At 36.1% G+C, this 16,783-nt stretch overlaps 1 protein-coding gene across 1 annotated transcript; it reads right to left on the reverse strand.

The window, feature by feature from the left end:
* Positions 1 to 10,417: 10,417 nt before the first annotated feature.
* LOC311175553 (olfactory receptor 4L1-like) lies at positions 10,418 to 11,392 on the reverse strand (the record flags this gene model as incomplete). The annotated part of the gene is made up of 1 exon (XM_084240481.1): positions 10,418 to 11,392. One exon carries the CDS (start codon positions 11,390 to 11,392, stop codon positions 10,454 to 10,456), a length of 939 nt encoding a protein of 312 aa, XP_084096607.1. The 3' UTR covers positions 10,418 to 10,453.
* Between the last annotated feature and the right edge of the window lie 5,391 nt (positions 11,393 to 16,783).

A 16,783-nucleotide genomic window follows, 5' to 3' on the forward strand; every position in this document is an offset into this window, starting at 1 on the left:
GTGTTGTGTGCAAAAATGTTCTCCCAGTCAGTGGGATTTCTCTTTGTTTGGGTTATTGTCTCTTTTGCTGTGCAGAAGCTCTTTAATTTGATGTCATCCCAGCTGTTTATCCTTGCCTTCACTATCACTGCTTTGAGTGATGTGCCTGTAAAGATGTCTTTAATGTACATATCACATAGTGTTTCGCCTATTTTTCCTCCTATGTATTTTATGGTTTCAGGTCTTATGTCTAGTTCTTTAATCCATTTTGAGTTGATTTTTGTGTATGGTGTGAGGTAGTGGTCAAGCTTCATTCTTTTGCATGTAGCGACCCAGTTTTCCCAGCACCATTTATTGAACAAACTTTCTTTGCTCCAATGCATATTCTTTGCTCCTTTGTCAAAGATTAGTTGACCATAAATGTGTGGGTTTATTTCTGAATTTTCTATTTGATTCCATTGGTCTGTGTGTCTGTTCTTGTGCCAATACCATGCAGTTTTGATGATTATGGCTTTGTAGTATAGTTTGAAGTCTGGGAGTGTGATGCCTCCATTCCCTTCTTTTTTTTTTTTTTTTCAGGAGAGCTTTGGCTATTCGGGGTTTTTGGTGATTCCATATGAATTTCATCAATAATTGTTCTATTTCTTTGAAGAATGACATTGAAATTTTGATTGGAATAACATTGAATCTGTATATTGCTTTTGGTAGGATGGCCATTTTAATAATGTTTATTCTTGGGCCTCCCCAGTGGCCCAGCAGTTGAGCGCTGGGTTGCAAAGCTGCCCACAGCCTCTGCAACACTGTTTCAATCCCCAGCTGCTCCCCAGCCACCAGAGGAGGGTCCCACATGGCACGTAGACCTCTCCTGCCGCCCCTGCTTCCCTCAGTAGTGTGCTTCGGTCCTTCTGCCTGCTCTGCTCCACGCTCTGGCTCTGGTGAATTCTCTCACCCTCCCGCGATTTTGACTGTACCCAGTGCTTGTATAATTAAATAAAAATAAATCTTTAAAAAATAATAATGTTTATTCTTCCAATCCATGAGCAGGGGATGTCTTTCCATTTCTTTGTTCTTCTTCTATTTCTTTTAACAGTGTTTTATAGTTTTCTTTGTATAGGTCCTTTACCTCTTTTGTTAGATTTATTCCCAAGTATTTGATTTTTTTTTAATTTCGATAATAAAAGGGATTTTTTTTTATTTCTTCTTCTTCAGATTTATTTTTGTGAATAGGAAGGCTACTGACTTTTGCATGTTGATTTTGTATCCTGCCACTTTACTGAACTGATTGATGAGTTGAATTAGTTTTTCTGTGGAGTTTTTGGGGTTCTCTATGTATATTATCATATCATCTGCAAATAGTGATAGTTTGACTTCTTTGTTTCCTATTTGGATTCCATGTATGTCTTTCTCTTGTCTTATTGCTCTGGCTAGGACTTCCAGTATTATATTGAAAAGCAGTGGTGAGAGTGGACATCCTTGTCTTGTTCCAGATCTTAATGGAAATGCTTTCAGTTTTTCACCATTGAGAATGATACTGGCTGTTGGCTTGTCATATATGGCCTTTATGATGTTGAGGTATGTTCCTTGTATCCCAAGATTGTCAAGAGCTTTTATCATGAATGTGTGTTGCACTTTGTCAAAAGCTTTCTCAGCATTTACTGATATTATCACATGTGGTTTTCTATATTTTTATTTGTTGATGTGTTGGATAATGTTGATTGATTTTCAGATGTTGAACCATCCTTGTGTCCCTAGCATGAATCCTACTTGGTCATGATGAATTATCTTATGGATACATTGTTAGATTCTGATAGCTTAAATTTTATTGAGGATTTTTGCATCAGTGTTCATTAGGGAGATTGGCCTGTAGTTTTCCTTTTTTTGTGTTGTCCTTGTTCGGTTTTGGTATTAGTGTAATGTTGGCTTCATAGAACGCATTTGGTATTGTCCCTTCCTTCTCAATTTTTTGGAAGAGTTTGTGAAGGATAGGCACTAATTCATCTCTGAATGTTTGGTAGAATTTATTTGTAAATACATCAGGTCCTGGGCTTTTGTTTTTGGGGAGGTTTTTGATTACCATTTCAATTTCGCTGCTTGTAATTGGTCTGTTTAGGTGTTCTATTTCTTCTTTATCTAGCTTTGGGTGATTGTAGAGTTGTAGGAATTTGTTCATCTCCTCTAGGTTGTTGAACTTGTTGATATATAACTGTTCATAGTAGTTACTGATTATTCTTTTGATTTCTGCTGTGTCTGTTGTGATTTCTCCTCTTTCATTTGTGATCCTGTTTATTTGTGCTTTCTCCCTTTTTTCCTTTGTGACCTTGGCTAGGGGGTTATCTATTTTATTGATTTTTTTCAAAGAACCAGCTCTTGGTTTCATTGATCTTTTGGATTGTTTTTTCAGTTTAAATTTCATTTATTTCTGCTTTGGTTTTTATTATTTCTTTTCTTCTATTGGTTTTTGGGTTTTTTTGTTGTTCTTTTTCTAGGTCTTTGAGCTTCGAGATTAGGTTGTTTCTTTGAGTTCTTTCTTGTTTCTTGACGTGAGCCTCTATTGCTATATATTTTCTTCTTATTACTGCTTTTGCTGCATCCCATACATTTAGGAAATCGGTGTCCTCCTTGTCATTCAATTTAAAGAATTTTTTAATTTCTTCTTTGATCTCCTCATTAGTCCAGTGGTCTTCCAATAGTGTGGTTTTCAATCTCCATGAGGTAGGAGAGTCCCTTGCCTTCTTTTTATAGTTTATTTCTAGTTTGATGCCTTCATGGTCAGAAAAGATGGTTGGTATGATTTCAATCTTGGTGTAGCTGTTGATGTTTGTCTTGTGTCCCAGTATGTAATTGATCCTGGAGAATGATCCGTATGCGCTTGAGAAAAATGTGTACTTTGTTTTTTTTGGGATTTAGTGTTCGATAGATGTCTGTTAAGCCCAAGCGCTCTTGGTCCTTATTTAGAGCTTTAGTGTCTTTACTTATTTTTTGTCTCGTTGATCTATCCATTGTTGATAGTGGTGTGTTGAAGTCTCCCACTACATATGTGTTTTCTCTGATGTCTGTCTTCAGAGATGACAATAGTTGTCTGATATATTTTGGTGCTCCTTCATTTGGTGAATATATGTTGATGAGTGTTATTTCTTCTTGAAGTATTGTCCCCTTGATCATAATGTAGTGACCGTTGGGGTCTCTTTTTATCTTTTTGAGTTTGAAATCTGTTTTATCTAATATAAGTATAGCTGTTCCTGCTTTCTTTTTTGGTCCATTTGCTTGTAGGATTGTTTTCCATCCTTTAACTTTGAGTCTGTTTTTATCTTTTGTAGCCAAGTGTGTTTCCTGGACTCAGCAAAAGGTTGGGTTTTGTTTCTTAATCCAGGCTGCAACTCTGTGTCTTTTTATTGAAGAGTTTAGTCCATTTACATTTAGAGTTTATATTGATATGTTAGCATCTGTATTTGCCATTGTGTTTGTCTTTCCTTTGATTTTATTTATTCTTTTAATAACTTTTTTTTTTTGGTCTTTTGTTGTTATTCGTCCCTATGAGGTTCTGGCTTTAGGACTCCTTGTAGTATTTTTTGGAGTGGGCGTTTAGTCATAATGAAATTCCAGAGTTTCTGTTTGTCTGGGAAGGTCCTTATTCTTTCTTCATAGAGGAAGGAGAGCTTTGCGGGATAGAGTATTCTTGGTTGGCATCTTTTTCTTGGAGTCTGTTGACTATGACCCTCCACTCTCTCCTTGCCCGTAGTGTTTCTTCAGAGAAGTCTGATGTCAGCCTGATTGGTTTTTCTTTGAATGTTATCTGTTTCTTCCCTCTTGTCAGCATCATTATTTTTTCCTTGTCCTGTATTCTTGGGAGCTATACTATTATGTGTCTTGCTGTATTTTTCCTTCCGTCATGGAAGTTTGGTGTTCTTCTTGCTTCTTGTATATCAATTTTCAGATCCTTCTTCATGTTTGGGAAGTTCTCTTCAATTATCTCCTTGAATATTTTCTCTGTTCCTACATCTCTCTCCTCTCCTTCTGGTATTCCTATCACTCTTATATTTCCTTTCCTCATGGAGTCAGATAGTTCCTGATGTCTTTCTTCGGTCTTTTTCCTTTGAACTTCTGTTTCCTTTTCTGCTTTGGTTCTTTTTATTTCTGTGTCTTCAAGAGTACTTATTCATTCTTCCATTTCATCTATTCTGTATTTATTGCTTTTGTCAGAGTTCTTTAGTGCCTCCATTAATTCTTTGATATCCTGCATTTCTTTTACTTCCCTCTTTAGGGACTTAATTTCATTCTTCTGATCGTGGATTATTTTCCCCTTATCATTGTTTTCCTTTAAGACTTCTGTCAGTTTTTTAATCATGGCAATTTTAAATTCTCTTTCTGGAAAGGTCAGAAGTTCTTCCAAGTTACTGTTGTTGCAATCTGGGGGGTGGTTTTCTTTTTGTGGTGTGCTTTTTTCCTGAGGAGTTGCTAGGTTGCGTGTGGTTCTTCTACTCCCTACTGTCTGTTTTCAAATTTGCCGTATGCATTGGGACATTGTGTTGCTGGTTGAACTTTGTGTTGCTGAAGTTCATCTTGGTTGAACTTCTCCACTCCCCTCTGGCTCCTCCAGGAGCCATTTGTTGGTTTCAAGCAGTCTTTACTGAAGAAAGGTCCCTGTTCTAAAATGCCGATGTGGGGACACGCACCCCTGCGTGCCTGGTCTGCCCCGGCAGTGGGTTCCGCTCCCTCTTTGGGCTAGGACTGCAGGCCAGAAGGGGCCTGGCATGGGCAAACTTCCCAGCTCACCTCTGGCTCCTCAGGGAGCCTTCTGCTGGTTTCAGGCAGTCTTTACTGAAGAAATGTCCCTGTTCTAAAATGGCAATGCAGGACCCACTCCCTGCGCGCCCAGTCTTGGGCACACTCTTCTGCGCACCCAGTCTGCCCAGGCCATGGGTGCCCACTCCCCCTCTGGGCTCGGACTGCTGGTCAGAAGGGGCCTGGCATGGGTGAACTTCCCAGCTCACCACTGGCTCCTCTGGGAGCCTTCTGCCAGTTTCAAGCAGTCTTTACTGAAGAAAGGTCCCTGTTCTATGGGGTGTTGGTGATTTTTTTTTTTCTGGTCGCTAAGTGGCACCAGAGATCTCTCCTAGTGTCCTTGGGGAGCTGTTTTCTTCACCCCATGGGACGGGGAAAAGAGTGGGAGTGGTGGGGAAAGCCTCAACGGCTTTGGGGTGCTGTGTCTGCCTTGTGCCCACCGTCGTGGGGAACCCATGTCCCAAATTTTGTGCCCTGGGTCTCAGTTCCAAAGCCCTCAGGTCCAGGACGCGGGCTGTAGCCCAGTTCAGTGTCCGCAGAAATGGCGCCTTTTGCACTCTGCTCCCGTGTCCTGGCGCCTGGTTTCTGATTACTCAGTGAGGGACATTCACCTCAGTGAGGGCCCCCGCGCACCTCCCCCGCAAGCCTAGGTTGCAGGCATGGGGACCTGGGCAGCCGCGATCCGCGTTTGCTTTTCAAGCGCGCCGCTTTTCAGCACATGTTACCGGCTGGCCTGGGGCTGTTTGTAGGTCTCTGGGAGTCTTTGTTTTTCTCTAATGGTGCCTGGAGCAGTTCGCTCACCTCCGAGGCAAATCCTGCAGGGTTCTCCACAGCTCCAGTTCACAGGGTATGGTGGCTAAAATAGTTCCTTTCCACTCACAGTCCCGCTTGATGCGTAGTTTGTTCTTGTTGGTTGTTTTAGTTTTTTGTTTTTTCCTCCTTTCTGTTGGTCAGAGAGTGCCAACTTTGTGGGTGTGGGAAGGTAGCAGGGTTCTGAGCTTTCCTCCCTTCTAGTCCTCTTTTATGGCAACTTCCTTCTTCGGATAGTTTGCTGGAGTCATCCGTTTATTTTCTGTGTCCCAGTTCTTACTGGGACCTGCCGCTTTTCCTCCATATTAACTTTTTTTTTAATGGGAGATCTTACTCGCAGCATTTCCTCGCCGCCATGTTGATCCACGCCCCCCCAATGGTGCCTAAATGATCTTTTTTTAACACTGTTCATTGTATGTAGTTTATTTATTTTAATGTTTTTTTAGTTGAGATAGCATTGGTTTGCAAATTGTGTATGATGTAAAGGTATAGGGTCATACCCTTCTGATGTATGTTAGCACATTACACCCACCACCAAAGCAACGAAAATCTTCCACCTTAGCCACATGTGCGCATGCACACACACACACACACAAACACACACCATCTCCCTAATTCACTCATCTTTTAGGACACTCAGATTATTTCTGTAATGTGGCTATTGGAAATAGTTCTTCAGTGAACATAAGATTGCATATATCCTTTTAATTGATTTTTACATTCTTCAGATAGTTACTTCAGAATATAATTACTGGATCATGAAGCTGCATGTGCATAGTTACTTCAGAGTATAATAACTAGATCATGAAGCTGCATGTGCCCCATTAAAAGGAGGTGGGGTAGGGGTAGTGAGGGGGAAATAAGCTGGGTTGTTAAGAGGGCGAGAGAGAGAAAAGGGTGGGTGAGAGAGAAGAGATCTATGGAAATGCAGGGCCTCTTTTGTTTGTTTTGCTCTGGTTTTGAATTTTACTTTTATTTTGTGTAATTACATAGTTGCCAGCATTCAAAATCATGTCTCATATAGTTTAGAAATAATAAAAATACTGAGATATTAACTAGTATACAGCAGGCTTTTCTCTCTGCTGAGAAAATTTGTATCAGAGACAATTTTATAGCATTGAAAAGAAAAAAAACTTCTGTGTATGTGTTTTATTTTTTTTAAATAATAAATTTTATTTTTATATCCCCCCATACAATTGCAAACGCCCCATTCTGACCCCAATCCTTCCCCTCCTGCCCCCCACCCCCCAAAAAGTGTCTCTGGTTCATAGTTTTTTGTTGATTTTGATTTTCACTTTCTTATATTCGTTTTCCTGGTCCCTTATTTAAGTTTTCTAGATTCCTGCTATGAGTGAGACCATCCAGTATTTTTCTTTTTCTTTCTGGCTTATTTTGCTGAGCATGATCCCTTCCAGCGCCATCCATGTTGCTGCAAATTGCATGTGTTTATCTTTTTTGAATGCTGAGTAATATTCCATGGTATATATGTACCACATCTTCTTGATCCAGTCATCTATTTTTGGGCATTTGGGTTGTTTCCAAAGCTTAGCTATTGTAAACATTGCTGCTATAAACATAGGGGTGCAGGTGCTCTTTGGAATTGATGTTTCTGTGTCCTCTGGGTAAATACCTAGGAGTGGAATTGCTGGATCATATGGAAGCCCTATGTTTAGTAGGTCCAGAAATCTCCACACAGCTCTCCATAGTGGTTGGACCAGTTTGCACTCCCACCAACAGTGCAGAAGAGTTCCTTTTTCTCCACACCCTCGCCAACATTTGTTGTTGCTAGTGTTTTTAATATGTGCCATTCTCACTGGTGTGAGATGGTATCTCATGGTAGTTTTGATTTGCATTTCCCTGATTACAAGTGATGTTGAACATTTTTTCATATGTCTGTTGGCCATTTGCATTTCCTCTTCAGAGAAGTTTCTTTTTAGCTCTTCTGCCCATTTTTTGACTGGATTATTTTCTTTGTTGTTGCTGAGTCTCATCAGCTCTTTGCAGATTTTTGTGATCAGTCCTTTATCATTAGTGTTGGGTGCAAAAATGTTCTCCCAGTTGGTGGGGTTTCTCTTTGTTTTTGTTATTGTCTCTTTTGCTGTGCAGAAGCTCTTTAATTTGATGTAGTCCCAGCTGTTTATCTTTGTCTTCACTATCACTGCTTTGGGTGATGTGTCTGTAAAGATGTCTTTGATGTGCAAATCCCGTAGTGTTTCGCCTATATTTCCTTCTATGTATTTTATGGTTTCAGGTCTTATGTCTAGTATAGGTGTATCTTAGATTGATCAGAACAATTCAAAACGATTGCCATTGGGGACAACTTAAAAAACGGATGTCTTTATTTTACAAAAGTAAGACTTACTTATTTTTACTTATTTGGAAGAAATACTTATGGTTGGGTCAGTAACTGAGTATGAATTTTGATATACAACATATGTCCATGGTCTCAGGGTTATGATGTTCTATTGGAAGGAGCCAGTCAAAACACAAAATATAGTAAAAAAAAAAAGAGAATTCTTTCTGTGACATGTTTTTCTTCTTTAAATGGCTAATGTGGGACAAAACCTTTAAGCCCTTAGAAGTTTTCTAGCCAGGAGAGTCTACTAGGTGCTGCCTTAAGTTTTTCTGAGGTCTTGGGACAATATCACAAATTTATTTATTTAAAAGCTATCCCTTACAAGGAAATGCGTTTTTTACCATTTATAGAGATTGCTCTCAACCCTCTATATTTTTCTCTAAATCTTTGGAAAACTGACTTTAAATGTCTCTTCTTAGAACATTTTTGTAAAAACAGTCTCTTTGCCTTATAGATACAAATTCCTTATTTGAAAAAAGATTTATAAATATTTCCTATGATTCTGTGCATTGATTTTTCACTTTCTCCTGGCTCACATTTATGCTGGGGCTTTTTGTTTATTCATCATATTATTTGTTTATTATCATATTTCACTTTGAAAATCTTTCTGTGACAGTTTTGTGTTGTCTGTTTACAAGGAGCACTTTTTATTTCAATATTTATGCTTGCTTCTGTCAAATGATGGAGGCTACTCCCTTAGGTAGCAAGTTAAAGGAGAATTCTCACCTTGATGTCTTGAAACATAAAAAAAAGTGATGACAAGCCAAGGTCTGGCCAGAAAACCTTTTATTTGAATCTCCACTAAGAGTCAAGTTTGAGACAGGGACTTTTTTTTTCCACTTCTGCTAGGCATGCTTTCTTGTCATTTTCTGCTTTTTTAGAATATGAATCCTCAGCATGACCTTTGACAAATCTCCACGCCAGTTTAGTCTCAAAGTGCAGTGTGCCGTGCTCTCCCAGACTTGCAGTTCTAATTGCAGGCTGTCTGAGCCCCATCTTCTGTCCATGTTCTCAGTGTAGGCAAGGGTCCCAGGCTGGTGTGTCTTCGTTGAGTGTTCTTCAATTTCTTATTGGTGCACATGAGCTTTTTTAGTTTAGCATCTTTAATTGCAAGTGTAGCTCAGGATCCTGAGTATGCTATACTGACAGACACACCACTTTACAGATTTTATCAACTCGAATAGGATTCCATCCATTGCTGGATATCTATATACCTTATAAATGGTTAGAATTCCTTAATGTAGGTTGTGCTGTAATGTAAAACTGACACTTGTTCATTGTGTAGGTATAAGGTTGAATATGATTTATCATAGCAAATATTTTGATTTTGATTTCTTCCATTTCCTTTAACTTTTCTGTGTGGTCCATTCTCATCTGATTTAACTATAGAATTCTAATTCATATAATTAAATTACTGAAATATTGAAGCATATCAGTATATGCCCTTATATACTCTAATATTTTTGACAGAGAGTAACTCACAATAGAGGTGAATGTGTTCCTTAGTTGTAAGTCAAGCTGAATAATATTCTCATAAAATAGCTATTTAATCTTTTTTGAGTCATTCAGTAGGCATAAATGAACTTCTGTGTGATATATGTGTGCTAGCTATTGGAGATAACATTGACATTAACCTATACTTACATAGTTTTCATAATTTATACAAAGGATGAAAATTGCAGCATGCCATAACAGAATAAAATAAAGAAATCTAAACTGGGCAAGGACATTGGAAAGAATGTTCTCAAATTGTAATATTTCAAGTGTGGGATTCTCAATTTATTACACACTGCCCCCATCCTCAATACTCACAAACAAGTCAGACTTAGATATTTAGCTTTTAACCACAATAAAGATTACAAGTCTACCACAGGTAAATTTAGCTTTAGTTTTATGTAGCACTTGGAAAGAAAATGTTACATGGTATGTTGTATAAAATCAGGACTTTTATTTGTCTATGCAAATGTATGATATCTCTTAGAGCATTTGGTTTCAAGGTTCTTTATAGTTCTTAAGTTTTATTGAGACTTTGTACTTCTACTGCAACTGCCCTTCCCTTGCTTTGTCACCTCTGGTGTCTTAAACTCACTCTGGCATCTTATATTCACTATACTACTGAATCTAAATTACTTATGTTTATTTTTTCTCATTTATTCAAGAGGTTCAATCATATTTTCCATTGTTGCTAACATTATTTCTTTAATGATTTGTTTGTAGTATCTCATTGAAAGTGTAAGTTTTTGTATGTCATTAATAATCCATATCTATTAAATCATCTCTAATAATATTCACCACATATTTTTTCATGTTTATTTCCTCACTAAAAGATATATAGAGAAAAACTATGGTAAATCACATAATGATCTATGTGTATTGGACAGCAGGTCACCGTGATATGAATATAAAATATTTTATTAATTTTTATGCAGATTATGATTCTAACATCAAAAAAGTATAACTATGTGTTGTATATAATCTATGACAATCCTGTTAGCATAGCATTTGAAAGTTATGTTGATTAGAAATCTAGAAGTTTTGCTTGCAGCTAAGATTTCGGAACCATAATTGTCTCATGGCCCCTTGCATTTTCTTATTTCTCAGGGTATAAATAATAGGATTCAGTAAGGGTGTGATAGCAGTGTAAAATGCAGAAAGGTATTTATCACCTGAAAAACTGTTGAATGGCCAGGCATAGATAAAGATACAAGGTCCAAAGTACAGAGTGACCACAGTGATGTGAGCAGACAGTGTGGACAGAGCTTTGGCGAGCGCTCCAGATGACCTTCGTCGCACGGTGACCAGGATGACAATGTAGGAGATAAGAAGAATGATGAAACAGATAAATGAGAGCAGCCCACTGTCAGCAATGACAAATAATTCCAGGGTATATGTTTCAGTACAAGCAAGCTTAATCACAATAGGAAGGTCACAAAATACATTGTCCATGACATTGTTGTCACAGAAAGGTAAATTCACTGTTAATACCATCTGACTCATGGTGTGTATAAAACCAATTATCCATGAAATGATCACAAATCCATTCAGCAACTTATTGCTCATGATTGACTTGTAGTGCAAGGGCTTACATATGGCTACATATCTGTCAAAGGCCATGGCTACCAAAAGAGGCATCTCTGCACCCCCAAAGAGATGCATAAAGAATATCTGGGCCATGCAGCCCCACAGGGAGATGGTCTTGTGTGCAATAAGCAAGTCTGTAATAATCTTGGGTGTGGTTACAGAAGAGAGACACATGTCTAAGAAAGAGAGGTTTCCAAGGAGGAAGTACATGGGAGAGTGTAGGGTGGAACTAAATGTCACTGTGACCATAATGAGAATGTTCCCAAATACAGTAGCACTGTAGATCAAGGAGAATGCCACAAAGAAGAAAATCTGAAGTTCCCATTGTGCAGAAAATCCTAGTAAAATAAATTCAGTCACTACAGATCCGTTTTTAAGATCCATTTACCCAACTCAGTAAGGTTCCAGAAGTTCTTTATATACAAAGAGAATTTAAAAAAGCCATAATTAGCACCACTATTTTCCTATTTGTATTTTATTGAATAATAGTTATATGAGAGCATAGACTCTTTTGAAAATTGAAATAACATTGTATCATAACATTACAGAAGTTTCAGCTGTGCATGAATTAAAATCAACATTATGTTCACCACAAGAGTTCAATTCAGTCTTCTACCACACAGTGTATCCCATTTATCCAACCCCAGGCCCCTTCCCTTCTGGTAACCATTAATTAGTCTTAGAGTCTAAAAGTCTAAATTGTTAAGTCTATTTTTGTTCCATTTAATTCATTTGTTTGTTTTCACTGTATACCACAATGAGGGAAATCAATTGATGTTTGTCTTTTTTCACCTGATTTATTTCTATCAGCACATCGCTGTGTGGACTAGGCTTGTTATTGAGGGGCCCATTACTATTCTTTATGGAGCTGTTATTCCATCCCCATTTCAGAGTTTATCGCTTATTCACTAGTTTGATTTTAAATTTTAGTTAATCAGATATAAATAATACATACAAATTGTTGTCTAAAGTTTCTCAATGATAACTCGTTTGCCTCCTTTATTAGCTAGGAGTATTTTTTATTTTTTTTTACTCCAGTATTTCAAAATTTTACAATGTGCAGAACCTTTGTGACTAATGTTCCTCTTCTCAGAAGTTATCATAAAAAAATGGTTAAGTTTGTGCTATAAAATCATCATGGTAACATTATTGTATATACAAATATTTGAAGCAATAAATCCCTACATTGGAGCTTTCTGTCTGAACACATTATTGGAAATTTTGACTGCAATATTATGGTAACAATGAAATGATGCTTGAAACATCTATTTAAGAACATGAAAAATATTCACTTTTTTTAAGGTAAAAAGTGCACTATAGAAAGAATTCCTCCTACTTGTTTTTTGAAGATAACTATCAAATTTTACATAATAATGTTGAAAATGAATAACTATAAGAAAGTGAAAATCAAAATCAACAAAAAACTATGAACCAGAGATACTTTTTTGGGGTGGGGGGCAGGAGGGGAGGGATTGGGGTCAGATTGGGGGGGTTACAATTGTGTGAGGAATATAAAAATAAAATATATTATTTATAAAAAAAAGTTTAAATATCCTTAGTTCTTCTGTAACCAGAAGCCAAAAAATAAATAGTTTGGTAATTAAAAAAAATAGTCATTTCATTCAGTAGTAATTCTAATAAGATACAGATCTGTAAGGGAAATTTGTCATCTTATTAAGTCAGAAAAAATGCAAAATAAAATAGCAACATGACATTATTTTTTTTTTTTTGTGGGACCCTTACCGGTGGCCAGGGATCGAACTGGTACTGCAGAGGCTGCTGGCAGCCTTGCAACCCAGCGCTCAACCACTGCACCACCAGGGGAGGCCCAGCATGACATCAATTTTGATGTAACTGATAAACATTAAAAACAAGGTAGCAGATCTGATGAGATGTGACTGAAGGGCTTTCATTTTATTACAAAATTATTTTGTAAGAAATATGATCCTATTCATTCAATTTAAAAAGACATTTACTTTTTGTAATGTATCCCATGGAAATAAAGTTATAACATATCAAAGTAGATGTTGATGAATGCCATTTTACCAAGGTTGATGTGTCATAAGTGGAGGAGGGGAGTGCATGCTCCTTTACAAGAAAATAGTTGAGTGCAGCTAGCTATATTCATATTTTGAGACCTCATACAACTATTATAAAGAAAAAATCAGAACTCCCTCTACTGATCTAGCAGCGTATTATAATATAATGCTAAGTGACAAAAAATTAGTTGCAGAAAAATGCAAGTAGAAATTTGTTCCTTTCTTGTGTTTTTATGTTCATATGAAGATTACACTTCAGACATTTACCATTGATTGTGGGGCACTTGAAAGTTGGGTAAGACAAAGAGGGAGAAAAAAGAAAGAGAAGTTAGATGAAAAATGGTAGAATGAAAAAGTGTTAGTTTTCAGTTTCTCAAAACTTTATGTTGGAATCCATGAACAAACCTAGACACAAGGGACACAACAACTGTTGGCATGGGATAAATCAAACACTTAAATCACGATAGGATCTGTGTTCAAACTAACTGTGGATGCAGACAGAGAAGGCAAAGTTTAATTCACCTCGGGACATCTAAGAAGGGTTCAGAAAAGAGCTGTGATTTGAAGCTAAGTAGATTATGTAAATAATCAGTCAATTTTTTTCTAATGGCATAGGCATGATTACAAATAACCTAGGGAAGATTTCCTTTTCTAAGAGGAAAAAAATCAGTTACGTGTCCCCTCTTAGCTTGAGTAGGCACACTTTAGGGAGGGGATATAATTGGACATTTTACTTCTTTGTGGCTTATCTCTAGTGAGATATCTCCATAACCCATTATGCCCAAATAATCTGAATGAATCAAGTAACATTTATTCCCAAGATTCAAAGTTAGTATTTGTTCTATTGGGATGACTATACAAGATTGAAGGGAAAGCCAGGATTCAAAGGGAACTCACATTGAAAAGGGGTAGTGTGGCATGTTAGCCTAACTTGCCCCAAGAACTGAAATGTTCCTGGGAGGCAGCTGTCTGAAACTGAGTAACAGACCAGTTCCTTGAATGTTTTGCCAACAGGGGACTTTATAAAATGTGATTTAGCAGGAGAGTAGAAAGAAAACATCTCAAATATTGGGTCCCAGGAATGAGACACTGTTTGGAAATCTTTAGAGATCTGTGTTGTCCGTTATTTTTCATGTTACTATTATGAGTAATCATGCCATATCTTAAAAATTAGTAATTACAAATGTCAGACCTTAAAATATTGAGTATTTTGATTAAAAATGGTGAGAAAAGCACTTAGCATATAATCTAGTATCATGTACCACACAATAAATGTTACTTGCTGTTATTATTCCTATTATTAACTTCCACACTTTTATACAGATTGGGATTCAAGCCTAGGTATTCATGACTCCAAAGTTAAATGTTATTTAACCATAGACTTAAAGCTTACCTTCAGCTGAGTCTTGCATACCATCACAAGCTTTAAATATTATAATTTTGGATATACAATTAGAATTAATAGACAAGTACCTACTAAAAAAGAAAGTATAATATAATTGAAAAAGTTTCACTGTTACCACATAAACAAACTTAGTAATTTATCTGTATTATAGTTCTTATTTCACTACAAATGTCTGTTGCCCTGAGTTAAAATTCTTGCATGACCTAGTTTATCAGTGAGCTTTCTTGGTGTGGAATTGATACTATGCCCATGATTCTTGCTGCCCCTTCCTCACAGCAAACTATAGTCTACTCTACCTCATAGTACCTCAGTCTTCACTATGACCATTAGCTGCAGCAAAAAATGAGACTTGCAACCTTTATGGTTTACTGGATAATCATTGGACAACAGTTTGAAAACCATACATGCCTAGAGATCAACTTCATATAATAGATGCTTAGAATTTTTCATCTTTATATCATAGGACTTGTTATTCAGCATGAATTTGGATGTTTCATACATTTGTATCTCATGTGAAATACTTTGGACTTCAGGGAAAAGAAGTATTAAAGTTTGAATGTTACCTTTAATTTTCCCCAGACCGCCAGAACAATAGACTCCCCTACTCTGGTGTCCTGTGTTTTGCCACGACAAAAATATTTTGTATTTCTTAAATATTTTGTGTTTTTTAAATACAAAAAATAATTTTTTCTCAAGATTCTCAAGATATTCTTAAGATTCAAATTCTTTTTATATTTAAATAAATGATTACAGGTTCAAGGGCTTTATCTGATGCTTTGATTTTCTCTGAATTTAAGTTGCTGATCTCTACATTTACTTTAGGATCTCTGACACATTCTCCCAACCTGAGACTACTTTTTCATAACTGATAACAAATTCTATTGATTGTTTTGTAATTGTTTCTCAAGATTCAAAGTTTATGGGTATTTGTCTTTATGTCAATTTCATTTCCATTTGCTATACAGAATATAGGTTGCCTTGTTTTAAAATCTTGTTTCTGAGAAATTTTACTTAATTCATGCAGGTATATTTTTTGGGCATTGGTCTCATTATTTTGTATGTCTTCTCTTACAGTCCAGAAAGAATAGTTATAAGTTCACAACAAAATGAGAAAATATTTGAAATACATTCAATGTAAATTTAGATATCATGTCTAATGGAGAATTTCAACTGCTGCAATATGATAATCTTAAGAAGCCTTATTTTGATAGTGTCATCAAACAAAATTTTTTCATTTGTTATGAAATGTTTTAGCAAAAGAAGCAAAAAGAGTTAATAGAACAACAAAAAATGATGTCTATTTTGGATGAGATATAATTGACGAATACATTGACATTATTATAAAATGTGTCTTTTGCTCACCAGTTCAGAAGCAGTTAAAAATTTCAGATACAAAATATCTAGATGGCCAGGAGACTTCTGCATTCAGAGTTCCATCAGAGAGAACAGGTCATGAAATAGATTAACTGCAATCTGAGGACTTCCTAATATAGTTTGTGCTGGTATTAAGTAGTGTCCAATCAGAGCTGCAAAGTTCTGGATATATAAGTGTTTCTAAAGGGAATTATGTCTGTTGAGGGTATAATGCCTCATAAAAAAGTGTTTTGTGATGGTGTAGTCTTTTAGATAGTTTTAGTATGACAGATGAAATTTGACACACTAGGTAGATGGGAGAGGAGTTGAGCTGAGGGTTTGCATTCTTCTTTCTCTTCAGCTAGATTTAGAATGTGTTTTTTTTTTAATATTTGTTGGTAAAATTAATTAGATTATACAAACTTTGTTGGTACTGATTCCAGAAAACAAATGGTCATTTCCAGCTTTATTATTTATGTGACTCATTTTCAAATAAAATTCTTACAAGAACTTTACTTACTAGTGATGGGTGGCATGAGAGTTAAATAATGATTTAGGAGCATTGAGGATTAAGTATAATAAAGAGGGCAGTGAAATACAGCTTGTGATTCCATGATTTCTTCTGGACTATTTTTTTTCATTTTTAAAGATCATTTTTTTAATTGACAGAACTAATGTTTTTAACTTCTTTTCAAAGTTCAGAAATAAAATCATATGTGTATATATAACATACATTTATTAAAAACATACACCTATGAATATTTTGTGTGCATATATAATTATTTAGTTTTAACTAGAGTATATTTAAATGTATCTACATATCTGTATAGCATATATACACATAGATCTATTTATGCAAGTGTATTTATTATTTGAATATATAAATATAAATATATATAAATATTATATAATATATATAAATATTACATATCTAAATATATATACCTATAAACCCAATAATCAATAGCAATGATAGTA

Source organism: Talpa europaea, assembly GCF_964194135.1.
Source record: "Talpa europaea genome assembly, chromosome: 8".
Classification (NCBI taxonomy): domain Eukaryota; kingdom Metazoa; phylum Chordata; class Mammalia; order Eulipotyphla; family Talpidae; genus Talpa; species Talpa europaea.